This window comes from Rattus norvegicus, chromosome 13, assembly GCF_021556685.1.
Source record: "Rattus norvegicus strain SHRSP/BbbUtx chromosome 13, alternate assembly SHRSP_T2T, whole genome shotgun sequence".
Lineage (NCBI taxonomy): Eukaryota > Metazoa > Chordata > Mammalia > Rodentia > Muridae > Rattus > Rattus norvegicus.
Window position 1 is genome coordinate 94092767 of NC_141546.1, and position 27420 is coordinate 94120186.

Consider the following 27420-nt stretch of genomic DNA (forward strand, 5'->3'; position numbering starts at 1 on the left):
AAAACACAATTAGAAAATTTTATTTCAGGTTGGTAGGAAAATACAAAATTCAACTAGAACTTCATGTTCAGTTTACTAGTCAAAATTATTTCTACCATCTCTTTAAAGTTTTTCCTCTTTAAATTAAGTTTAAAAAGTAGTGTAATTATTTACCACCTGTAAAACAGATGAAGAGGGTGAGTGAAGTCAAGTGAGAGGACAGTGTGTGACCTGAACCAATGGATGTCTACGGACTAGAGGAGGCTAATCTAATAACGACTCAGTCTACTGCTGTACAGAGTCACCTGTTTTCACTGCCTCTGACTCTAGCCACAGAGAATATAAAAGTGTGATTTGGGGGAAAGAGAATTAAAAGGGGCAGACATATTCTGTTACAATCAGAAACAGGAGCACTATAGTCAGGAGATAGTACAAGTTAGGATCTAACAAATACATCAAGCTCTTTTTAATAACAGCATACAGTGAAATATCCCTTAGTCAATTTGAAAAATAAGAATTCTTTACTTTACCATAAATGCTGGAACTTGTCCTCCTCAAGCCAATTAACACAATAAATAATAATAATAATAATTAAAAAAAAAACAAAACCAAAATCCTAAGACTTAGTCTATATTACTACACAAAAACCTCAGAGAAGCTGGGCATAGTAGCGATTCAAACCCAGGAGGCTAAGACAAGAAGATTACAAATCCTAGGCCACCCTGAACTGCATAAGTTCCTGTGCAACCTGGGTTACTAGTGAGATCCTGTCCAAAAGAACTGAACAAAACAAAAGAGACCAAACCAAACCAAGGAAAACTCATATGCAGAACAATTTATGACAATCATTTGCATTATTCTTTAAAGATTATTATTAACAATTATTAATCATTAATCAGAAAAGTATAAACTTAACTGAATAAGAAGAAAGTAAAAGAACAGTGCTTTGAAACTCTGACCACAGCCAGGTAGCAGTGGGGGCCAATCCTTCAATCCCACCACAGGAGGCAGAGGCAGGCAGAGATGTGTTCCAGCACAGACAGTGCCACAAAGAGAAAATGTCTTGAAAAAAAATTGAAAATGAAACAAAACAAAATAAATCAAAGAAAGAGAAAAACATCTAACTATAATAAGAACTGAAATTAAAACATTTGAATACCCAGAGTTAGTTATGCTCTAAAGAGTTAATATCTATGTGCTACTTGAAAAAAAAAATGCTGCTTCCCTAGGATACTAGACAAGTAGTACTAACCTTAACTATAAGAGGAGTTTCAAGTAAAAGTAATTCTGAAGGCCTGGAGGCTTGCTGATGTGGCCTTTTTAACTGTGAACTTAATGGTAATGAACTGGACAGCAGACACAAAGGAGATCTTGTGGGACTTTGCTGAATAAACTCCAAACGTTGGGAGGGTTGGGGGATAGGATGAACAACCAAATCCAGTAATCTGTAATTCAATAGAAATAGTTATTTGTGTGTTCACTATTAAACACCATAACATGTAAACCTAATTTTAGGTAAATATATTAATGAATAAAACCGCCAGCATTAGCTTAAAATATCTGAAATTCTTTCAAAAGCAAAAGAGAATTAGGAAATGTAGAGAACAATTTAAACAAAGAACTCCAGTTGCCAACCTTCACTTTAAATAGGATTTAAATTTGGAAGTCATCTTTAAGTCACGGTTTTGGTGGACCACCTGTACAGGCTGTTCTGTGCTTTACTGAATTGTGTGTTTGGGGAAAGGGTGGGGAAATGTGTACGGGGAGGAGGGGGATGGCCACGAACTCCGGATCCTGTTGACCTTGCCTCCCCAACGGCAGGATTATAGGCATATGGTATCACCCTCAACATGGACTGAATTTTTAATGATAAAACCAGCATCCTTGCTGGGGTGGTGGTGGTGCACACCTTTAATCTCAGCATTAGGGAAGCAGAGGCAGGCAGATCTTTGAGGCCAAGTTTTAGAACAGCTAGGACTACATAGAGAAACCCTGTTTCAAAAAACAAAACCAAAACAAATCAACAACAAAAAGCCAGCATCTTTTAGTTCCTCCAAAATGCAAGGGAACCCTCAGCATTTTCATGCTTAGAAAAGTGACCTGCTTGGCTGCCAGAAAGAAGAAAACCCTAGTTGACTCAAAGACCCAACTGTTACTCAGTAAGAAAATATTCACAGAAACCATTTCCACACAATGACTAAAATTATTCTTTTAAGAAAAGCATTTCTGATTAGGAAATGTTATATAAAGGAAGTGCTAAGCATCGTGCGAGGCCTTGGAATTTCCTCAACTTCTTCGTGTGATCCAAATAACAGACTTTCTCATATACACAGAAAACTAACAGACACTGCCATGCAAGCCTGTGAAAACGCTGGAGTCAATGGACAGTACCTATTCTGCCCCACTTCTTCAAAAGACAATCCATTATGTATTCACTTTCTGTCCTGTCATGTAAATCAGTATGGGAAACTCATTACACTGGAGACTTGAAACCCTTAGAGGCTCCGTCTCCAGCCAAGTTGGAGGGGACTGAGGCAGTGGCTTATTGGAATCAACCACAGCTAATGGAGAAGACAAACATCAGCTTTATTCATGCTCATCAATTTCCTATCATCTCATGAGACAATAGAAACCATCTGACTAAATCTAGTCCAAAAACTAAGTCCTTCCAAACTTTCAGAATATGCCCAATTATGAAAGGTCCTAACATCTCTGATTTCAACTGTCTTTTTTTTGTATGCCAAGCACCTTATTTTTAGCATAAAACCTCAATTGTAAAAAAAAAAAAAAAAAGTAAGCATAATTTTGAAAAAAAAAAACAGCTAAAATTTATAATGAGTAGGTATTATTGTTCAAAATAAAAATGTTGTTAGTAATGAGTATGAGTACAATTCAGGTACCATATATGTATTTCATATTTCATTTTGTTTGTTTTGTTTTTGAAACAAGGTTTCTCTGTGTAACAAGTCAGGGCTGTCCTGAAATCCTCAGATAGAATAGCTTGGCCTTGAACTCCAGAGATCTGCCTGTCTCTGCTTCCCCAGCGCTGGGACTAAAGGCGTGTGCCATGACATCCAGCCTCACAATTTCATATTTTAAGAAGACTTTTTTGAGTAAGATCAACTATTACCGCACCTAAGTAACACAAGAAACTTCAGTAGGCCCAGAAGAAATCTTCACCTAGTTTACCAAGATTCCAACATTCTTTTAGTGGTCAACAACACAGTTTATCACCTTGTTTTCCTCAGGGAAATATAGTTTGCTTGTTTTTACTATGACACATGAAGTAAACAGAAATGTAAAGTATAATTTGATTTATAATTTTATAAAATGACTATACTCCCAAAATAGAACAGAAAGTATTCAAATTAATACTTAAGAATTAAAAATAGCACCTGTTTAAGACAACCATAGTTTTTTCAAAATTGTTCAAGACAATCTCACCTAGAAATTCTCTGGGATGGATTTGAAATTGGTGTTCCAACAAATGCCTCAGGAAGCTCTGGATGTGGGAAAGAGTGCACTACAGGAGATGGTTGCTCTGTTTTAGGACTACAAAGAAAATAAAAATTCAATTTTAAATTATGTGTCACATGGGTTACTGGTAAAAGTTCTGTGAGATTAGATGGAAGAGGAGAGGACTTGTCCTTTTCTTCACTTTGCACATCTCTGCACTGCTGTCACGTAACAATACACACGGGCATTGGACATCTGAAGAGGGGCCAAAGGAAGGCTTAGCAGGTACAAGTGGATGGAGAGAACCAACTGGGAAACTTTCTGATCTTCACCACACCACCTTCACACACTCACACTCACATACACACACACACACAAAATGTAAACTTAATGACAAAATAATTTCTTTAATAAAGTAGCTAACTTAACAAAGTTTAAAAAAACAAACAAGCACTTGTTGCCTCATCCAAGTTTGATCCCTGGGACCTGTACTGTGCAAGGAGAAAGCCAACTCACGTAAGTTGTCCTCTGACCTCCACATGCACTCTAACATGCATGCCCTCCACTCACTCCACACACAAAGTAAATGTAAAGAATTAAGTTAACTGAAATACCTGTTGAAAAGTGAGATGCCGTTTCTGGGCTCATGGCTTGCCCACACCTCTCCAATTTTAGATAGCACGTTGCTGATGAATGTAGACCGCGTTATCACTGTTCCAGTTAGAGCTTTCTTTGGAAATGCTGATAATGGTTTGGGTCTAGAAACTTAAAAATACAAAGTACAGGACTCAGCTGCATCTCTAATGAGTTTCTATTTAACAAAGGAAATGAACTGAACTGCAGGAGGCAGGGAATGGTGTGAGGAGGGCTCACTCAGTGCTCTCCTAGCCCAAGTGTAAGCATCCGACCACGGAACTTACCTTCCTGAAAAACTGACGATGTTGACAGATGGTAAGGCTTGGCTCGCTCAACAGCTAACTTTCTTTGGACTCTAGGTAGGATTTTCCCATACTGGTCTAATATAGAATTTCGAGTCACTGATCTCTCCCGCAATCGAGGGTCACGATCACTCTATTAAATATATTTAAAAATTTAATTTTCCTAATTTTAGGTGCTGCAACAGATTACTGAAAGTTTAATTATGAATGTCATCTAGTATCTTCCTTTATTTCATTTTCCAGCTCAGATTTCATTTACCTCTTTAATTGTGTACACATTTATACATTTCAAATACCCACTCCCAAACTTTGATACCTCACAACTCACACAACAATGGAACACACACTGCCTCTGGTGTGGGAGCAGAGGAAGTCCGAGCTGAGTGAGTTCTGAGTGAACGTGTGTTGCTGATATGGCCATGGCCATGTCAAGGTCAAAAAGCCTCGTATATGTGGGAAGATGGGAAACGCCCTGCCCACCTTCCCCAATCATACACACATTAGGTGTAGAGGCAAAGGTTTCTTCTGGTCCATTTGTGGATGTTAATACTGTGTACAGAAAATGTAGCTTTCTTCCTCTGGATACTTGACCTGAAGACTGTCCCTAGGAAAATGAATCTGAACTTCCTTGATCCAGCTGTACAGTATAAACCCTACCCCCTTGTTCATCTAGCTTCCTTGTTTGGCTCTCTGCAGTAGCCCTGCCCTCCCTTTTCAACTGTACATAATAAACACGCTGAGCTTCCAGGGTGCTGTGGCTTCTCCACAAGAGAGCCCAGTCCAGTAGATCCTAGCTTTTCTGTGTATCTCTGCTTATTCTCTCACTGCTTCAGTCAGATCCATCCCTGGAGCCATTCGGGGTATGGCAGCCAGCCAGACACACGCTCGAGAATCATCTCACAGATCAGGAGAATCATCTCACAGAACAAGCTAAGAGCCAGTTCACCTCTGAAGGTCAGTGCTCTTTGTACTATAGAACTCCCACTCTCTAGTAGTCTTCCCTTCCCTTTCTCTGAGTGAGTGGACCTATGAGAACACAATGGCACATGCACAAAACGTAAGCTGTAACACTCACTTCTCAGTAACAACCACACCAAAGCAGAGCCTCCAAGTTCAGGACAATGTAAAGAAAAATTGTAAAACAAGTAAAGAAAGTTTGTTTCCCTTATTATTGTGCTTCATACAATGAGACAACATTAATCATACCGTGAGATTATTCTTCAGAGTCTGGTTCAGTTTCAAGGCAGAAATATAATTGGCACGCTGTAAATGGTGAACTAGAAGGAATTCATGATTCTGAACACTGGAACTGGATTGTAAAAAATTCACTAAACATTCCTAGGAAGAAGAAAACAGATTTGTAAACTATCAGTTTACCCCAAGTTTCTTCTTACGTTTATACTCCTCATTGATTACCTGCTCAGTGTTTGTAAACGGTAGCTTCAGTAAATCCTCCATTAAGCCCATCTCCTGACAAACTTCATAAGCATGCTTCAGCAATTCCTCTATATTTACTGTGTTTGAGTTCTGTCGCAGTAAGTTCCACGCCTCAACCATGCATCTGAAATCAGTACCAAAGTTTCAAAAAGCTAAGTAACATGTGGGAAAGTCGCTTACAGGATTTCAAAAGATAATTACACATGCAACTAAAAAATACTTGAAAATTTTATTCAATACTGATACACAATGAGTCTTGCTAATGTCAAAAAGATAACTGGGCACCCCATCCCCACCTCTCACCCCCACCCAAGACAGGGTCTCACTCTGTAGCTTCTACTGTTCTGGAATTCACTATGTAGACAAGGCTGGCCTTGAACTCAGAGATCTGTCAGCCTCTGCATTCCCAGTGCTGGGATTAAAGGTGTGTACTATTATGTCTAGCTGTATCTGGTGGTAACCTCAATTTTAAGCTTTCTAATAGTCAGGTGTTATGTAGCAGAAAAACAAAGCAGAAGCTAATGTGAAAAGAACTGAAAGTGTGTGTGGTAAGAAGTCTCCACAGACTCATTCCTGTATTAACACTTGCTCACCGGCTGGTGGCAATGAGGTGAGGTCTCCGAGGTGAGGCCCTGCCAGATGCAGTAGGTTTGATAATCAGAAGCCTTGAGTGCCATTCTCAGTGCTCACTCTACTTCATGCTTATGGTAAAATATGAGTTCTTAGCATTAGCATCACACTCCCTCCAGCCACCACACTTCCCTGTCATAACGATTCTCTGGAAACAAAAGCCCAAAAAACTTTCTTCTGTAAGTTGCCATGATCATGTGTTTTATCACAGCAAGAGAACTTAACTTGTTTTAGAGGTTTACTTATGCTTAATTATGAAAATTAAAATTATCCGTAGGTCAGAAAGCAGCAACTCAACTGCAAGGAATACAATCTACATAAACACCAGCAAAGCCATCGTGGGCTAGGGGTGGAGTGGGTAGAGTGCTTCTCTGTCTAGTATGCACGAGTCTTGGGTTTGACGGTGTAAGCCAGGCATGGTGGCACATACCAGCAATTTCAGCATCTTAGAGGGAGAATCACAAAACACGAATGAGAAAAGGCTTGAGCTACACAGTAGATGATAAGACAGCCTGGCTACATGAGATCCTTACCTGAGCGTTACCCTTCCTTCCTAGCAAGAAGACGGGAAAGGTACATAGGGTGTAAATAACAGAAGGCTGACAGTTACAATAACTATTCACGACAGTGGTTACTACCTAAGAATATGAGGCTGGGCTGGGAGTATAGTCATAGACAGTGCTTGCCTACCAAATGTAAGGTCCTGGATTTGATCACGATACTGTGAAAGAATCATAATAAATAACAATATGCTAAAGTCACTAAAATGTTAAACTCTTGCTTACCTAATACTTAAAACATACGTTGACAGTATTAAAAAGAACATAGTTCAATACCAGAGTATGCAATTGTGATGGTTTATATGTGCTCAACCCAGGGAGTGGCACTGTTAGCAGGTGTGGCCCTGCTGGAGTAGATGTGGCTTTACTGGAGTGGGTGTGTCACTGTAAATGTGGGCTTAAGACCCTCATCCTAGCTGCCTGGAAGTTACTATTCTGCTAGCAGCCTTCAGATGAAGATGCAGAACTCAGATCCTCTTCTACCATGCCTGCCTGGATGTTGCCATGTTCCTACCTTGATGACAATGGACTGAAGCTCTGAACCTGTAAGCCAGCCCCAATTAAATGTTGTCCTTGGTCATGGTGTCTGTTCACAGCAATAAAACCCTAACTAACACAGTGACTTACCCCAAATTTTCTCTGTAAGTTTTTAACTCATTTCCATGTGTGTGTGCATGTGAGCTATACGCATCATGTACATACTTGCCAGTGGAGGCAAGAAGAAGTCACTGGACTCTCTACAATGTTGGAAGTAGCTGTGAGCTGCTGTGGCTATCGAGAACTGAACCTGGGTCTCCACACCCCTTCTGGTTAGAAACTTACCAACTGGAACAGGAAAAGGTCACTGAAGGCACACAAAGATTAAAACCACACAACAAAACAGCCCTATGTCTGGGACAACATTGACAGTTTACCCATTAATAAAGAAAACACTATTTACCAATGGTAGTTTATCAGTTATCATGTGGATTATTTTACACAACTGCAACAAAACTAACAAAAAGTTAAACTCCCTACTATAAGACTTTTAAAGAACAGGGAAAAGACAGACTCAAACACAAGCTTAGGTAATGTAGAACATGTTCATTTACATTTTTATATTCATGAAGGAATGAGCTACAGAGTACAGGAAAATCAATCTACTGAGTGTGGGAAGAGGGAAAGGAAGAGAATGGCTGACAGCTGCACATAAGAGCTTTTCAGTTCTCTTATAAGAAAAAAAAATATTCAGGCAACAGCAATGTAGAGTTTCTTAACTACTGTGCACCCACCACAAAATTGGGAAACTACAAGCACACACTTTAGATGAAGGGGTCAGAGTCAGGAATCAGGCTGTGAGGTTTAGTGAATGATCACAATAGCTATCGATCACTACCACCATCTGCTAATAGGTAGTGGCATCTATGCATATAACAATCACAATACTGCAAGATGGGCATTAACCCTACGAAATACTTCGAGACGATAAACTGCATTTTAGAAAGTGATTAGCTTAACTTCTCAAATGCTAGAATGACAAAAACACAAGGGAAGGTGGTACTGTTTATAAAGTTAAAATCTATTCTATTGCAAAGACTATCCTCCTACAAACTATGCCTTGGCAAATGGCTGTTGAACGACATCTCCCCTATCTGTGCATATATGATGTGTGTCCATGCGGGTGCATGTCATGTGGAGGTCCAGAATGTCCAGTCTATGGAATAGTCAGTATACAGCAACAGAGGAAGACACTCGATGCTGACCTCTGGTTTCTACATGCACATAACATGCTATGTATATATAGTTAAGAACATATAAAGCACACGCATACACACAAATATACAAGTAAAAACAAAAATTATTTGCTCAAATCTAGTTTAAGCATAAGACATGAAACTTGCTCTTTAAGTCCATACCCAACCTAAACTGTTCATGTCAATCAATAAGCAGCAGAGAGTAAGTACTCAGTGGTCTCAGTCAAGCACACACTTTTTACTTGGTGAAAGGCATCATGTATTGTCTTATAAGGTAAGGCAACTAATGTAAAATTATGTATTTTTGTTTCCTTGAAACAGGGTCCCATGTGTACAGGGCTGGCCATAATTCTCCATTTTCTACATTTATAGGTATATGCCCCATCACCTGATTGCATATATTTTTCACTATCTATTCTATCAATCTCATTTTTTAACACATGACCAAGAGCTTCTGTTTTTAAGATGTACTTACCTATTAAAAAGCAGAACAGAGAGGTGAAGGAGAACATCACTGCTACTGGACACTGTTGGCTTCATTGTCTGAAGATAGCGGAGAGCCTGTTTGTGCTCTCCCTGACTCATAAAGGCTTCAATTATCTTTGAATGCTGCCACGATGCAGGTTTTGCAGTAACTGGGTGAAACAGAAGGTCTAAACCATTCTGCAAAATGATGAAGTGTTAACTGTAAATACAGTCTTTAGTATTTAGACAAGGTAGTTGGCTCTTAAAAGGCAAGTGGTATTAAGAAATCACAGAAATCAAAATTAAATAAGTATAAATGTGAAAGTATCTAATCTATGGTAGAGGACAAAGACCCAAGGTTTATCAGAAATACCATCTTTGAGGCCTCTTAAATAGAATCCTTCCTACACCAATTTCATACCCATTGACTGACTAATTTTGTCTTCTTTGGCTTACACCAGAACCCAATAACACAACAGTCAGTGCTACACCATTCCCAAACATCTAGCATGTATGATCCCTTCTGTAAAGAGCAAGTAACTGACTTTCTCAACTGGTGCTCTTGCTGCTTAGGTGAGAGCACTAGTTAAAGTGAGTCCTTGTATTACCTCTAGAAAAAGACACCACCTTACATCAAAATTAACCTAGTTATACATCTTTCTAATATAGTAACCTACAAAAGATTATATTCCAAGCAAGTTACTTACCTCATAATCATTATGATCTAGCAGCCAAAATCCTTGAACTAGTTTAACTTGGCCCCAAGAAATAGCAAAAGCAGTTGGGAAAGATTCAATGGGGGTATCCGTTTTATTGGGAAAGGAATACATAATATCAAGCAGCAAATAAATGGTCTTTTAAAAAAGTATTAAGGACAATAAACAAGAGAAAAGCCCTGTGTACAGTTAGAATAGGGAGCAGAAGGCCATTAGGGATATCTAGGAATGGATATAGTTCACTAAACAGGCCAAAGGAGTCCCAAACCAACCTTACTTATCCTCTGAATTTTACTGCTACAACAAAAAAAGACCCAACAAATCTACATCTCATTCATTAAAATAAATAGTAAATTCAAGTAACTTGTTTAGTAAATTTTTAAAAAGTTAAACTCTTTTTGGCAAAGCTGACAGCTTAAGCAAATACATCAAGTGTCTTATATAAATTATGACAAACAGTATATTAAAAAGACTTTAGCACAAACATTGTCACAAAATAGGGATCAAGATAGGAAACTTGCTCTTTTCTGAAGTCCATACCTAACTTAAATTGTTCCTGCAGGAGACTATCTTTTCAATTTGATAAAAGGCACGCGATTCAAATAATGCCTACTGCTATATCAAGCTAACTTTAAAGTCTAGCTTGTGTGTGAGTGTATGCTGTATGGGTGTGTGTACCCATGTGATATGGTGCACTCACATGCCTACAGAAGTCAGAAGTTACCAGATATTGCCTCACTCTCTTGTTATTCCAGCAAGTCTCTCACCTAACCCAGATCTTACCACTTGACTCAACTGACTGGCCTGTGAGGTCATGGAATCCATGCCTCTGCTTCCTTAGCGCTGGAACTGCAAGCACACAGCACTGTCCTTAGCTTTTCCGTGGGTGCTGGGATCTGACTCAGGTCCTCAAGCTTCTGTAACAAGCACTTTACTACTTAGCTGCATCCCCGTCCCTTGACAAACTTCCAGTGTTCTTTATTTTTGAGAACTTAAATTAGCTCCATTGGGAATGGCAGCTTGCACCCAGCAACACTCTGAGTAACTTACTTTTTCCTTCCGGTACTGAAGATCAAACCCAGACCCTGGGCCACCACTCATATACTGACTCCTCTCACCCCAACTGCTAGTCTCAGAGCAGCTAGTTTTATTCACATTTCATAATTTGATAAAAGGCAAGGTCATCCCAAGAATAAGTAGCCTAAAACAGTAATTTTTATATACTTTTACATTTATTATCAGCCATCCGAGCCTGACCACTAATTCCTTGTTAATAATACACACTTAGGTAGAGAAAAAAAAGAGAAAACATTTCATGAGATTGGGGTTAGATATTTGAGAGTCCTATTACTAGAATTTCAGTAATGTACAAATACTTAATAAAACTTTAAAGGATACAATAGCATGTTTGCTTGCTTCACTAATGTTGTCTAATAAATATATATCAAGTAATGCCTATAAAAGAAAAAGATAAAATGGTCAGGGTATCTTCTAGTCTTTTCTTCGTGTTCCATGCTCCCTAGCCTATGTCAGGCAACCATCAGCTACGCCCCTCCATCCATTCTCTGTAAATGACTCCGTGTCATATCAGTGTGACCTACATGGATGCTAGCAGGAGGGTATTTTCCTGTGCCACCTTCATCCCGCTTCCACAGCTTCTCAACTTCATCTCCTAGTTGAGAGACCAGTCCATCGATCAGCAAGCAGTCTCGGCTCCACTTCCCTCTGCAACATGGGGAACAGTAAAGATGATCTGCAGTACTGTTAACTGTTGATATCAAAACAGTGAGCACCAAATGCTTAAAGTATACAATTATCAGAAGAATGGTGAAAACAGACTTCATTAGTATCACGGGATTGCAGAAATAAAGTAGCACTGGTCAGAAAAAACCCCTAAGTTGCCCCAAGTTCATTACCTCACCGGCCAGTGCAGGAAAGCATGGGACCATACCAGCGAAATACCTGTTTACTTTCCACACTCTGAACAAATTACTAGCAGCCCCAGGTAGCAAAAGTATTTCTGTTCCAGCTCAGAGCTAAATCTTGGTTTGTTCATTCAGCAGTGTATTCCTGAGCACTTACAGTGTGACACATGGCAATCGCCCTGCCTATTTCCTCACTGACTGTCACGGACAGCAGGAACAGTTCCTATTTATTGAGTCCGACAGACATACCAAGTGCCCTACTCATCTGACTTTATATTCATATTGCAGCTTACAAATAAAGCATCAGAAAATGTAGAAAATTCTCCAAAGGACACATACTTATAAAATAACGGCTATTGAAATTTAGGCTATACATTAGAACCAGGGTAGAATCTTAGCACTTGGGAGATTGAGGTAGGAGAATCAAATGCAAGGTGATGCTCAGCTATAGTTAATTCTACACCCTGAGCCACTCACTGCCCAAGGTACAACAAAATAAAAAATATTAAAACCAAAACCCCAATCAGCTTCCCAAGTTCACGTTCATTACCCTATAGTAGTTAAACTAAAGCAATGTGAATTCAAAACTCTGTGTATTAAATTAGAGCTCATTCCTAGGAGAATCTGACTTAAGACACTCAGAATCAGTGTTTATGAACCTTACCCTAAATGTTACTTGGTCTCTTACAATTCTTCCATTCCAATCTGAGGAAGAAGACTGGTTAATTCCACAGACAGAATCAGGTTCTAAATACTCCTTCTAACATAATTTTATTTCAAAACAATTAGGCTATTTTTTAACATATATAAGAAAAATATAAAAAATAAGAAAATGAAAAGCACAACTGAAGTTTTGAAAACTGTTAAAAATAACCAATTCATGTTATATTGTCAGGTTTTTGCTGAGTAGAAGATTCCAATCTTTGTTTCCAAATAAAGAGTTCCTAGAGGCAGAACTCTGATTCTACAAATTCCTCTGACAAACCACTCATAAATATCATTTTACTGAGGAAATATGATAGCATGCACCAGTTTGAAAATGCAGGCATTAGACTAGGTGCCATTTTTATTATTTAACCCTCCAATCAGTGAGCATGGGAGACCTTTCTAGCTTCTGAATCTTTAATTTCTTTCCTCATTATCTTAAAAGGTTTAATTATACACATCTTTCACTTGCTTGATTAGAGTACCTCTGAGGCTACTGTGAAGGGCACGGTTTCCCCAATTTCTTTCTTACTCTGTGTGTATAAAGGAAGGCCACTGACTTTTGTGTATGACTTTTGTACCCTGCTATGTTGTTGGAATTTTTAGGGTCACTATATACTTTCATACCATCTGCAAGGCCCTCTGGCCAGCAATAGATGGCTAACACAAACCAACTCAATGGTACCTTTTGACTTATAAAGCTGTGTCTGCCCATCTTCTTACCTTACGGTCTTTTGCTTATGTCTTTTTAAGGGGATTTTTTTTTTTTTTTTTGTGCTTGTCAATGTGTGTATCTTTTGTTTTTTGACTCTAAGTTTTTCTGTTCGTTTATTTGTTGTGTCCTAAGCAGGTTTGTTATTTTAGCTCTTAAAAATTTTATATAGGCGTTTGGGATTTAGCTCAGTGGTAGAGTGCTTGCCTAGGAAGCGCAAGGCCCTGGGTTCGGTCTCCAGCTCCGAAAAAAAAGAAAAAAAAATTTTATATAAAAACTATTTTCAATAAAAAAGTATAGGTATTAGGCTGATGTCAGTTATGACAATACTTGACTACATGAGAGTGAATACCACAGTTAGGCTGCCCTGTACCTGGGTGAACGTTCACACTTCTGCCGACGACTGGTATAGTAGTTCTGAATTACAGGGTAGTTGTAGCGTAGTCTTGACAGCTGCAGAGTATCATCTGGGGGTTTTATTAAAGGGGAAAAGAAAAGTTAGCAATGTTGTCAAAATATCTCAAAATTTAAGATTATAACAACTCACTTTATTGTAATTGTTTAATAAAATTTTAGTCTTCCTTAGATCTATTTACTTTTTCTTTCTTTTTTTTTTTTTGAAGCAAGGATTCTCTAGGCAGCCCTGGCTGTCCTTGAACTTGGTCTGTAGAACAGGCCTGCCTCTTCCTCCAAGTGCTGGAATTAAAGGTGTGCACCACGCCATCCGGCCTAATCTTGCTAAAATTTAATCAATACAAGACATCTGTAACAAGGATGTTTGGTGGATCTTAACACTCTAGAAAGTACTCCTAATAATTTTACTCCTGTGGCAGACAAAATAATTTCCAATAAGTAATATTTATCATTTACTCAAGTGAGAATATAAGTGAAGTGTTAAAGGTTAGACAATAGTTGCACATGCAGTCAGCAGAGCAACTTAAGTAAAATCTTCTGTGCTTCCCCAGAAATACAAGTTTTTTGTTACAAACCAACTCTATAAAGTCAATACTGATAATCTCAAGTCTCTAATTCTCAGTATTTACATTATTAGATTAAAAGAAACATTTAATTGATGACAAGTATTAATAACCTTTAATCTTGGTACTCTAAAAGCAGAGGCAGGCAGATCTGTGTGAATTCCTGGACAGCCAGAGCTAAATAGTGATGTCCCATTTCAAACAACAGACAGACAGCCATATTAAGAGAATATTACACAAGCTAGGCATGTTGGGGAGTCCCAGCATCTGGGAGGTAGAGACAGGTGAAACTATGATTTTAAGATTAGCCTAGTGAAGACTAGACAATATAGCATAAAGGCTCGAAAGAGAACAGTAATATTATATAGTTAGGATGTTTCAATAAATATTCATGTATTAAATACTTTACCTAAGCCTTCAGGTAAAAGCCCAGAGTGACAGAACCACAGAACCATTTGTGCATACTGACAGATAAGCTGGGTAACCATATGCTTATTGTTCAAGTCCACAAGTCCTATAAAAAACAATTAACACTGTGTAACTTTCAATTTATCAGCTACAAATGACAAATCAAAAAGGTCAACAGTTTGCATATATAATTTAATTTGTATTTAGTATATACATTGAAACAAAGTGAGGTTAAGCAAATCTCTAAAATGTTACGATAACTCACTGACTAAAACAGGCATTTTTATGTAAACTACAATTAATTGTTTCATGCAAAAATCCAATTAAAACGGACTGAAAATAAACTATTCAAATTAGGCCTTTAAATGAAATTGTACCTTTTCCTTTGTTGAAATGGCAAATAAAGCAAAAATAAAAACCAAAAGACCAGTCATTTCTTTCAATACATATAAGTACATGTTTCAAATTTTAAATTCTACTGGTAGTAAATTCTAAGGCCACCAAGATGGTCCGGTGAATAAAGGTACCTGTTAAAAAAGCCAGGAGACCTAAGTTCAATCCCTAGGATACACACAAAGTAGACAAAAAGAACCAATCAGAATTGCCTTGTGATATATGGGATGTGTGCACTCGCATTCACATATACCCTACATATACACACAGGTTTTTTTCCCATTGCAGAGTTTCCTCTTTATACAATGTCTTACCAAGTAAACAAGAACTGTAAGTAAATTAAGTAAAATTTAATAAAACACTCGTTTTTATAAAGTACCTACCTCTTTCAGTGATACCCTGGGCCTCCATTGCGAAACAGCTTAAGACTGTACTGAGGTTGCTAAGCAGTAAATGACACTGCTGGATGGACTGAATGGTCTGTGGGTCGATGAAGCGACAGGAACCGTCAAACAACGGCACACCTTCAGGGATAAAATACAACATTAGCTTCAACATAGTAATTACAATCACATGCATTTTTCTGAAGTTCCATTACTCTAAAGAATGATAGACTTTATAAAGCTAGAGTCAAAATAAGATTAGGAATATATAGGTCTGCCCCCTGTCTTCAGAACTACATGTCATAAGATGTGTATTTAATAAGCATAACATAATTTCTGAGTCCCTCAATCAGTTTCTAATTTTCTTCTTATAATTTATCTGCACTTGAATTATCCTAAGAGGTCTTAAAAAACTAAAATCAAAGCCAAAATCACCTTACAACACAAGGTCTCCATTACCCAGCACAAACTGGGAAAACTGCAACAGTGGTTCATCTACAGCCTGGTATGAAGGCACACAATGTAGCTTATTAATTAATGCATTTCCCGTAAAAAGCTTTTGTTAAAAAACTGTTTAAGATACACTTTTAATATGCTTTCTTCTAGAACTGTAAATCTTAAGATTTTACATTCCCAAAATAGTAAAACTATTACTACTGAATTAGATGTGGTAGTTCCTGCCTGAAATTCAAGCACTTGGAGGTTAAAGGAGGTTCACCACAAGTGCAGGGCAAGCATGGATTATAGCAGTGGTTCTCAACCTTCCTAATGCCAAGACCCTTTAATACAGTCCCTCATGGTGTGGTGACTTACCCCCAACCATAAAATTGTTTTTATTTCATAACTAATTTTGCTACTATTATGAATAGTAAAATAAATACCTGATATGTGACTCCTGTGAAAAGGTCAGTTGTCCCCAGGGGGTTTGGTACCCACAGGTTAAAACCACTCAACTAGTGAGGTTCACAACTGCTGAGGTTACTGACACCTACCTTGTCTCAAACAAACGTTCTGTGATTACAACACCAAGGTTAATGAACTATTAGCATTTACCCTGAATCCAGATTGAATACTTACAAAGCCTGTCAAAGTCTTCTTTTGTGAGGATCACCTTATTCCATGTCCACTCAAGAACAAACCGTAGATTAGCAGCAGAATTTGGTTGTTCTTATTTGTATTGATAAAAGGGAAAAGAAAAAAGAGAATGATCACCAACTCCAGAAGGAAAATTAGTAAGTTTGTAGGAGGAGCCAGGCAGGAAGGCCAAGTTCATAAATTTAACAGTGACTTCTACCAAATGCATCTTGGTGTATCTCATCATAGGAGCAGTGCTGCCCAAGGTACAAAATTGGAAGGAGGTTGAAGGGCCCAGAGAGTGGTTATGAGGGAGAGCAATACATGCAAACTGGAAAGCAATTTTAAAAAAACAAAAACCCAAAACAGTCCAAACATACAACAACAAAAAAGGCCTATAGTTTTTAAAATTTGACCTAAGAAATTTTACCATATTAAGGAATATTTAAAAGACCCCAAATCATGCTAGGCATGATGGCACGTGCCTTCAATCCCAGCACTTGGAGGCATTCGAATCTCTGAGTTTAAGGTCAGCCTGGTCTACAGTGTAAGTGCCAGGACAGCCAGGGCTACAGAGAGATCCTGTCTTAAAAACAAAACAACCCCCCCCCCCAACTCAAAACACAGAAAAAAATGCTGAATTCCTCTAAATCCCACCTAAGCTATAGAAACAGTCGGTAATAACCTTTGTAATCACAAAGATTTTTTTTTTCGTGAGAGCACCTTTCGTTTTGAAATAAAATTGAAACGATTAAGAAACAGGAAGTTTTCGTTCAAATGATCGTAATGTTCTTTCAACACTGAAGGGGCAGAGTATGTGTATGTACACACGTAGGAATGAATAAACATTCACTCTGGTATAAAAATAACACAGTGCATATGCAATATGCATATGTAGCAGTAGAGCAGATTACTGCTCAGGCCTGGGCGCACTACCTCTTGGGTGGCAGGTACGGGGCAATACTCCAGATCTTGGCTGTGACACTGTACACGATGTTTGCTAGACTGTGCCGTGGGGGGTGAAACTACGTCCTACAATTCTCTGTGAACCTTCCTATAATTCTCTGCGAATCTAACAAGATCTAGTGTGTAAAGGTTAACTAAAAAGTAAAACTATAAACTGTAACCATAGGAATATAAGTATTCCATTGTCACAAAGTGAAACTGTTACCTTCTATTATCCATGTTCTGATGTAACCAGTCAAAAGTCCCAAGGAACTTGTCTGAATTGCTGCTGACAATATAGCTTCTAATTGTTCTTCCTAAACCGTGTTAAAAAAACAAAACAAACAACACAATGAAATCACAGGCAATGAAAGACTGAAAAATAGGTATGACGCTAGTTATAGTCAGAGACAATAAAGCACTTTGTAAAATTAAAGCACTTGAGAGGATAAGACAGGATGATCACAAGTTTGAGGCCAACCTGAACACAGCAGTGAGAAAACCAAAGTAATCGCCAGCATTGTTAAGGAGGTGGGAAACCCAAACACCCATAGAAGACTTGGATGCCGTGGCCAGTGAAGCTAGCTAGTCACCTAAGGAAACTCACGCTGTTTGTACTTTCATTAGTGCTACTGGAGCCTAGGACACAAGCACTCCCGCTGAGATATATGTTCTCAGTCAGTCCTTCTTAAGATAGTCTCATGAAATTATACAAGCAAGTCTTGTGTACAAATTACTTTGTGGCCCAGACCAACTGTGACCTTGCTCTCTCAGTAACTAGGATTATAAGCTTGCATTGCAAAGCCCAGCTCCATCTGTGGCTTTTTTAAAGGTGTTTTACTGGCATGTATGTATGTGTTAGATAAATACACCTGCCTACATCAGTCAAAGCGGGCATTAGATCCCCTGGACTGAACGTTGGTCCTCTGCAAGAGCAACCAGTGTTCTTAACCACTGAGCATCTCTCTAGCTAGTGTAGAGAACATGGAAGCCAAATCCCAAGACCAGAGCTATTGATCCTACAACATGAGGCTACAGAATGGGCAAGAAAAAAAAAATTAAAAAGAATATTCAAAAGAATAAAGTTAAATGTCTCACTTGACTTAAACTGGAAGGCTGAATATCAATAAGCCTTGGTGAGAGGAGACCGGCAACAAGACATCGATTGTAACTATCGGGAATGACTTCATTAAGAGTTGGTCCTGATTTCTTTAAAAATGTCAAAGTCTGTAATAGAGAAATAGAGAAGAAAGTTCAACATCAGCCAACATCAATTCAAATTTAAGAAATACTTCATACTTAAAATTTGAGTGACACTTAAAATGTCTATGGAAACACTAAAAAACCTGACTAAAGTGCACGATCAAGTAAGGGCTAGAGACCCCTGGATGCGGTGACATCAGTAGGACACGGGCAGTGCTTTCAGGAGGTGCAGACAAACACGTCTGTGTTTAGTGACAGACCTGCAGTTAGTACAACCCCGCCAACTATGTGTGTGGCTGACTGCCAACTAAAAGGTCTGCACATCACAAACTACTCTTGCATCATTCTTCTGTCAACTTTGTGGGATTTCTCAGAAGAAACAAGCAGCAGCCGTCCTAGGCCATTACACCAAAGGTCAGGCCCCAGTTGTGGGGCAGTCTTTAACTCCAGTAGCAAGGGGGCCGAGCAGATCTCTGAACTGCGAACAGCCATTGCTATAGTGTGAGTCCCCGCCTCTAGAAGATGCAATAAGGCACTGACCTATTCACTTTTTCCTGGAATTCAAGTAGATGGCATCCACATAAAGCCGCTAAAGACAGCTCAAGATTCTTCTAGCAGGCTGCCATTAAAACTGAAGTTATTAAGATGCTGAACTCAAAAACTTAGCAGGAACTCCTATTTAAGGTGAGTTAGTTCATACACAGTCCAGGGCAGTTTCAATGCATGAATCATCTGTATTCTAATATGTAACCTGAGCTCCACCAGCATGTTGTTAATTCATACATACCTCCTTCTGAAATCCAGTACAAGTTACATGGATAACTCCAGAGTTTAACAAGCAAGTCGCATCTTAAAAAGAAAAAAGATTTTAAGTTTTGAATTAAATGTTTACTGCAGGTAATTAAATTTTTATATTAAATAATCAGTCTCCTCTTTAAAAACAATGACAACAGCAACAACAACAACAACAAGAAGCAAGGTCTTAACTGTGTACTCCTGGCTGCCTTAAACTCTCAGAGATCTTCTTGTCTCTGCTAGAATTAAAGACATGCACCAAGCACATTGGACAAGAATAAATTCTTTTTTCCCCCCATCAAGTCAGGGTTTCTCTCTGTAGCCCTGGCTGTCCCAGAACTTGGTCTATAGACTAGGCTGCCCTTGAACTTAGAATTCTGCCTGTCTCTGCCTCCAAGTGCTAGGACTAAAGGCATGTGTCACCACTGCCCAGCAATTATAAATTCCTTCTGAGATAGTGACAAACTTTATTACTAACATATTAACTGACATTTTCTAAAAAACTCAAAATATAATTTGTAAACATACTGTATTTCTTGTGGACATATAAATATAATTTATTATATTTATAATTTATAATTCCTTGTGGACATATAAATATAATTTATAAACATACTGCATTTCTTGTGGACATACAAATGTGTATCGAGAAGCTGCGTAAGTTATAAGCAGTGTGAGATATGAACAGATGATACCACGAATAAACACAACTGACATACTACACTTACACATTATTTTCTCAAAAATTTATGAAAATACATACCAAAGTTAAAAGTACTTGGGTTAAAAAACTGTTCTGGAGGTGGATAGGAGGGAGGAACCCCTCGACTTAAACTTCTCTCGTGTACGAGTATGTCCAGGATGTGATGTGGAGAAGTCCTACTCACAACCGACTCCAATGACCACAATGCGAAGTAAGAGCAATTATGCAGAGATTCCCCAGACCTGAAAGGAAAGGTTTAAAGCATTGAGACACTCTCAGCTACACATGACAGTATCTGTGGGAGACGAGGGCGAGAAAACATAGTACTCATACCTTAAAGAATCAGGCATTTGTGCATGATACCACCGATTTATGTCAAAAAGCCCTAAATACACAGAAGGCTCTCCCTGTCCATATATGTTCACTTGCCAGGTAAAGACAGAAACGCTAGTGTCAGGGGACAGAGCTGCAAGAAAGAAAAACAAAACAAACCCAGCTATTTTTCAGAAACATAATGAGAACCTAAACATAGCCACAACAAAATGACAGTAGCATTTACTCATTTCAGGAGACTTATGAACACCATCTCTGTCACTCGAGTCTCATTTAGACCCCGCCATTCCTCTCTAGACACCAGGAAGTTCTCATCAGAAGGCTCCATCTTTGTTGGTTTCCAGTTAATACTCTAGATCTTTGAGACAACAGACTACAAAGCGATTTCAACAAATATTCCCCCAAAGAGAGCAGACAGCTAGCACCAGCAGTTACTCTAATACCTACAATGGAATCCTTAAAGAGCTGCGGTGTAATTCTTTAGAGGAACTGAGCTGAGAAGGGCAGATCTAGCCACATGGTGAAGGTGAAGCAAATACAAATACCTAGACCATGGCAGTGTAAAGAGTAAAAAAGGAAGTTGGCATGCTAAGTTCTAGATGTGAAAACAGAACCACAGATTTTTAAAGTGGGAACTATGACCCGGCATCTCTGGGATAAATGAACTTACTAAAAGAATCTCTCGGGGTTGGGGATTTGGCTCAGTGGTAGAGCGCTTACCTAGGAAGCGCAAGGTCCTGGGTTCGGTCTCCAGCCCCAGAAAAAAAAAAAAAAAAAAAAAAAAGAATCTCTGCCATCCTCCTTTAAGCCTTATAAAAAGCTTAGATTATCATTTCATCTATAGAAGAAGCAGGACTCAGAAATGCAAAACTATCAAAGGCTACGACTAGAGAAAGGAACGGAAAACAAATCAATGCTGAACTTATCTATCCCTGGGATTTTTACTCTGAAAGGAATACTAAAAGAAAAAAAGAAAGAAAAAAATATGGAGCAGGGCTTGGGGAACACAGCATGGTTCAAGAAAAAAAAAAGAACAAAAAACACAAAAGAGAAAAACATCCAAAGACAAATTACACTAATTAAAATGGAGACCATCTTTGTGTTGAATTTGATTCAAACACGGGGTCTTTCATTAGCTGATGCAATCAGTTCTTCAGTTCTGTACAGTAATCCAGAGAGCACCAAGACCTAAAAGTCTGAATAAATGACATGCAGGATCTTAATTTTCAACTGTCAGAAATATTAGTTCTAGAAACCTGTCATAAATCTTAGCCATCATACAAAGTAGTTAAGAGCACTTTTAACCAACCTTCTCTCATGCTTTCTTCTCTGTCACCATGAGACGGAAATCGCTCTATACTCTGGCAGCCCAACAATTTGGTATTGCTAGTCTGTCCCCTTAAGGGGAACATGCCACCTGATAGATCCAGTGTATATCTTTCTTCGCAGTATTCTAATCCCTGCAACATAAATTACACAGAAACTTTAACACTACTCTAAGAGTGTTCTAAAATGAAATATTTCCCACATAAATGCTTTCACTCCCAAGGTTATAAAACTATATATACAACCATAAATGTATACGCCAAGCTAGACTTACATTCTCACAAATAACAACTGTTGTAAAAGTTTTCTAAAACATGGGAGCATTCATACATTAGTAGCTGGAGAATAAACTGGAATGCCCTAGAGGCCAGCAAATCTATTTCTGCATTCTCATGTAAATTCTTAAAAATAGTTTTGTTTTTAAGTTTTCTTGAAACAAAGCTGCCCTACAGATCTGACTGTCCTAGAACTTGCCTTGTCTCAAAAGACTGAATATTAACTCTTAATCAAAAGAGAATCTTTTGCTCAATAAACAAAAATAGTTTTTACCTACTCCCCCCGTTTAAGTCAGGGTCTCATTGTGTAGCTTTGACTGTCTAGGAACTCATCATGTGGACAAGGCTGGCCTGGCCTCCAGCTCTTGGAGTGTGCCTGCCTTTGCCAGGTGCTGGGATTAAAAGTCATGTGCCACTAAACCAGATTCCTTTAAGAGCTAATAAAAGGCTGAGATGTTTCGCGGAAAAAAATTGTAATCATTAGAATTCAAAGATTTCCTAAGATTTATCCAGATATCTAAACATGAAGTTCTGAAAGCCTGGTCTGGAGTTGAGAACATGTAGCTGTTAATAACGCTCCTCTTTTTTAATGTTGGAAAATCAGAAAAATATGCAATCTGAGCATTTTGATGCCCACACCCTGAAGTGCTTGGTGTGTCAGAACAGTCAGGAGCATCTCTCCTGGGTATGGCCACTAGGTGACAGACTTGAATCCAGCCCAGCTTCTCTGCTATGGGAAACACCTAGAAAATGTGAAGAGCGCTACAACAGCAAACCAGGTGGAAGCCATGAGAATACTCATGCCACTCACCTATTGCTCCTCCCACTAATCACAAACGCATGCATAGTGACTTGAACGGAAGAGTAACAGTACAATAAAAGAACACCAAGTAGGACAAAGGATAACAGTCTGAGATCCACTTACCTCATATAAGATCTGCCCTGATGCCAAACATTTTCTATCACCAAAAGCCAGCTGAAGCAGATGCAAACTCACAACATCCCCTTCACTGAAGAGAGAGAAATGAACTGGAGACACTGAAACATGCGCTTACAGCTTATCCTCCCAACTCTTCTTACAGAACACACTGAACGCATAGAGCAAACTGCAGCTGTATTTTCTTGTTTGTATAAAATGTAATTAATGCAGTATGTGGTATAGTCTACAATTTTTAACTCAATATTCTTTCTCAGACATTCCTCTTCAATAAGTATATTTTAGTTATATATATAGCTACCTAAAAATATCAACTGTGTTTCCTACTTTCCTTTGCACTAAGTCCTGGCCAAGAGTAGCATGACTGCAATCATCCCACGGCAACCACGGAGAGCATCTGTGGAGACGTGCCCTCCACAAGAACAGGACTGTACAACACAGATATGAAGTAGAGGTACCAAATGAATCACATACAATGCATGTACCCACAGCACAAGGTGTAGACCACCAAAGTATCTAGCAGTGGTTAATATATGTAATTCAAACATTTCAAAAGAAACAACTGTTGCAGTTTGACTACTTTACTACATATCCTCAGCCTTACGAGATGAACTCTTAGAACCACAGGCATACTGACCTCTCTTGTGTGGATTGCACAGCCCATAAATAACAGCAGTTACGAGGATCATTCTCAGGCTCTTGAAAAACAACTGCATAGACAGGAACCCTTCCACCTTCCAATTGTGTATAGTATCTAAACCAAACAAAATAATGCACTGCTTATTTTCAAATGTAAAAGGTACCTCGTGTAGAAATCTGGGTTAAGGGGAAACTTTATATATATAGTTCCCTAAATTCAGTATTCTGGGGGAAACTGCTAAGTTGTCTTACCTTGAAACACACACAAGGCAGGGTAAAGACATATCATACTAGCTATTACTCCCAGGCAGAACAGGGATGACAACTGCTAAATCATATGTGTACACTAATGTGATAACTAGCTTTTAAGAGTCACACCAATGCACTCTATATGGGGTCATTTCTCATATCCTGTTCCTCAAAGAGTGCCCTAAGAGACAGAGAAACCCCCATAACATTCCAACTCAACCATGTGGGAATTTTGTCATCACTGATGTCGTTTGCTCTTTCAGAGAGTCTCATGTCACCCAGGCTGCTCTCAGGTTTGCTGTGTAGCTGAATCTGGCCTGAAGCTCCTCCCCCTCCATCTCTCCATGATGGCACTTTTTTGCCCAGCTATTACCCCTTGGGTTTAAAGTCAATTTCCTACAATAGATGAGGGTCTGTGAGACGGCTCAGCCTGTAAATCATGTGCTACCAAGCCCGGTGGCCTGAATTTGATCTCTAGGATCTACATGGTATAAGGAGAGAAGAAATCCCTCCCTCCAAGTCATCCTAACCACATATGCACATACACCCCACCCAACCTCAGCGCCCCACACATACACACCCTACCCAACCTCAGCACCCCACACATACACACCCCACCCAACCTCAGCACCCCACACAACAAAAAATCAGGGACAAAAAAAGGCAGTGAATAAGAAACTAAAGGGTTTTCATAATCAACCTTAAAAGAATAAGCCCCAAACTAAATGTTAGAGGAAACGATGCTGTGCAGGTAACAGTTTCAGAGATGCTGTATTAGCAGCAATTCAAAACAATGGAACAAAGCAGAGAAGAACAGCCGTAAAAAAGACAAAATACCCAAGAAAGCATGCCGATATACCTGGGGGTGGGGAAGATAAAGTAGACAGAAACTGAAAACTTAAAATGTCAAATAAGCATTGGCATATCTCCTAACTAAAAACTAAAACCTGGTGTTTAATTTGCTGCCTTTCCCAATATTACATGCTGCTTCACTTCCATACATACAAGTTTCAATTATATGATATTTAAGGAAAATTTTTGACAGCACAAAAAAATTTACCAAGTATTCAGTAATTGGTTAAAAAAAAAGAAAACAAGAACACTTACTGTTGCTTTTACTAGATTAGAGGCAGCAGAGTTCTCAAAGAACTCATAGTATAAACATATGCAGTTTATCCAGTCATACTTGATCAGCAAATGGGTCATCGCAATGACTGTAACGCCCCTCCCCCTTCCTCTTTCCTCTCTGTAAAGCCCAGAGATGCATGGACCTTGCTTTGCTGTCCATGTCAGCCTCCAACCTTGACCCTCTACTCAGATGCTTTATAAACTCTGAAAGAACCAACCTAAAATTCACGTGCTATATAATCTCCTTATCAAACTATGACAACTCAATAAATTACTCAAACTGTCATTGTCCCTATACTAATTTTCAAATAATTGATATATTTTAAGAGAAATGATTAGTCAACAGCTAAGAGAAAAAAACTATACTTACTCTCTTTTCATGCTTTTCATGTTCCAAAGTGCCAAGTAGCCGTCAGCAAAACCGACAGCAAGCTGATTTGTCCTGTTAATGTAACTGAGGGTAGAAATGGCTACTCCCGATGGGCTAACTAACTGGAAACACAGGTGGCGCCCCTCTCTCATCACACTCTCTCTGATGTGTGGTACTTCAGCTGGAATACCAGTGATAACTTCAAGATCTAAAACAAAAGGCAAGTAAAATTAAGAAACTAAGTAAGGACCGTCAGAATTCAATTCCTACATTCCATGGAAAGGTATGTACTGGAGACTGTCAAGATGGCTCACTTGATAAGACTAAGGCTAATGACGGAGTCCAATGCCTGGGACCCACATGGTAGAAAGAGAGAACCATCTCTTCCTGCAAGTTGTCCTCTGACCTTCACATGTACACCATGACAGACATGTCCCTTCATACACACATATACATGCACATAAAATATAAGATTTTAAAATAAAGACAAGATGAAGAGAACAGAATCCACAAAACTGTTCCCTGGCCTCTACACGTGTGCACAACTCCAGTTCCCAGAGTGCCCAGCATCATCTTCAGATCTCCACAGCACCAGGAAAACTCATACACATAGGAATAAATAAACACGTTTACATGGAAACAAATCATTACACTGTTACCATTCTTTCTTTTCATTTTTCTTGAGAAAGAGTCTCATTAAATAGGCAGAGCTGGCCTGGGCTATACAGACCCCATCATGTTACCCTGAACTCTAATCCTGCTGCTTCTGCCACCCAGGCCTCATTTTTTCAAGGTTTACTTTACCTTATCAACACACCAATAAAATAAAGTGACTTAACAAAGATGTCCAAGTATACATAATAAAAAACATTTGTATATGAAAATATTGGCCATTTAAAAAACAATCCAGGGGTTGGGGATTTAGCTCAGTGGTAGAGCACTTGCCTAGCAAGCGCAAGGCCCTGGGTTCGGTCCCCAGCTCCGAAAAAAAGAAAAAAAAAAGAAAAGAAAAGAAAAGAAAAGAAAAGAAATAAAAAAAACAATCCAGATGTTTGAGTTTAAAGCCAGCACTGTCTACAGAGCAAGTTCCAGGACAGCTAGGGCCACACAGAGAAACACTATCTGGAAAAGCCAAAAATTCTATTACACCACAACACTGAAACGCTCAATTTTTGTTTCCTAGTAACAAATAAATGAATTACCTGATGCCTCTACTTCATTTTGACTGCATGACAAGTCATCCAAACAGAGATCAATAAGAAGGATCTGTCCAACATCAGTTACCACAGCTGCCACACCAAAAAGCCATCGAAGGCTTGGGTGTAAGTGCTGGGTACTTGCACTGGCTCCTCCATGGTTAATTATAGGCTCGATAGCTGTTACCTAGGATCCAGAATGTAAGTAGAGGCTAAACCAATTGTACGACAAATAGGATTCGATATTAGGGCAGGTTAGTCACTTGAACAGTCTTAAATATTACACAGAACCATAATCTGCATGACACTTAGAAACCTAAGTAAACAGTGAAACTGTCAAATATACTACAAAATTATGCTATTATCCAACATAATAAAAATGAAAATTAACCAGTTTATTGACAGCTTAGTAGTCTATGCTAATCATTTGCTAGCTGGCTCATTTTATGCTTATAGAATCTTTTTTACTGAATTATATACAATTATCTGTTTAAAGACAAAATAGACTGAAGCTTGAAACACAAACTTAAAATCATAAAATTCTTAAGCATACAACTCAAACAGTACTGTTTTACTTTAAGCTCATAAGCAGCCACTTCAGAATTATCCAGTGTAAGAAGAGTAAACTAATCATTTCAGGAAATTTTAGTTTATGTCCCCTCCTCCCCCATTTGAATGCTTAGTCACCACACAGTAGAATGGATTAGATGGATTAGGAGTCAGGGTCCCTGTTGGAGTGGGCGTGGCACTGAGATTTCAAAAGCACTCGACAGGCTCAGGTTCAGTCTCTCTGCCTGGGGATCAGGATAAGCTCAGCTACTCCACCATAC

At 38.8% G+C, this 27420-nt stretch overlaps 1 protein-coding gene across 1 annotated transcript in view; it reads right to left on the minus strand.

Moving 5' to 3' along the window:
• Ahctf1 (AT hook containing transcription factor 1) overlaps positions 1 to 27420 on the minus strand; it is a 54454-nt gene that overhangs the window by 17091 nt on the left and 9943 nt on the right. Inside the window, exons 4-27 of the mRNA NM_001271270.1 lie at positions 26597 to 26777; positions 25395 to 25602; positions 23646 to 23762; positions 22997 to 23081; positions 21780 to 21930; positions 20471 to 20603; positions 20198 to 20379; positions 19427 to 19488; positions 18535 to 18663; positions 17663 to 17753; positions 16495 to 16584; positions 15418 to 15558; positions 14643 to 14747; positions 13630 to 13723; positions 11516 to 11639; positions 11313 to 11369; positions 9906 to 10052; positions 9209 to 9396; positions 5790 to 5934; positions 5580 to 5711; positions 4356 to 4506; positions 4050 to 4200; positions 3424 to 3531; positions 1232 to 1424 (exon numbers count right to left, since the gene is read on the minus strand). Coding sequence (NP_001258199.1) covers positions 1232 to 1424; positions 3424 to 3531; positions 4050 to 4200; positions 4356 to 4506; positions 5580 to 5711; positions 5790 to 5934; positions 9209 to 9396; positions 9906 to 10052; positions 11313 to 11369; positions 11516 to 11639; positions 13630 to 13723; positions 14643 to 14747; positions 15418 to 15558; positions 16495 to 16584; positions 17663 to 17753; positions 18535 to 18663; positions 19427 to 19488; positions 20198 to 20379; positions 20471 to 20603; positions 21780 to 21930; positions 22997 to 23081; positions 23646 to 23762; positions 25395 to 25602; positions 26597 to 26777 — 3165 coding nt within the window. The remainder of the gene's footprint in view (positions 1 to 1231; positions 1425 to 3423; positions 3532 to 4049; positions 4201 to 4355; positions 4507 to 5579; positions 5712 to 5789; positions 5935 to 9208; positions 9397 to 9905; positions 10053 to 11312; positions 11370 to 11515; positions 11640 to 13629; positions 13724 to 14642; positions 14748 to 15417; positions 15559 to 16494; positions 16585 to 17662; positions 17754 to 18534; positions 18664 to 19426; positions 19489 to 20197; positions 20380 to 20470; positions 20604 to 21779; positions 21931 to 22996; positions 23082 to 23645; positions 23763 to 25394; positions 25603 to 26596; positions 26778 to 27420) is intronic.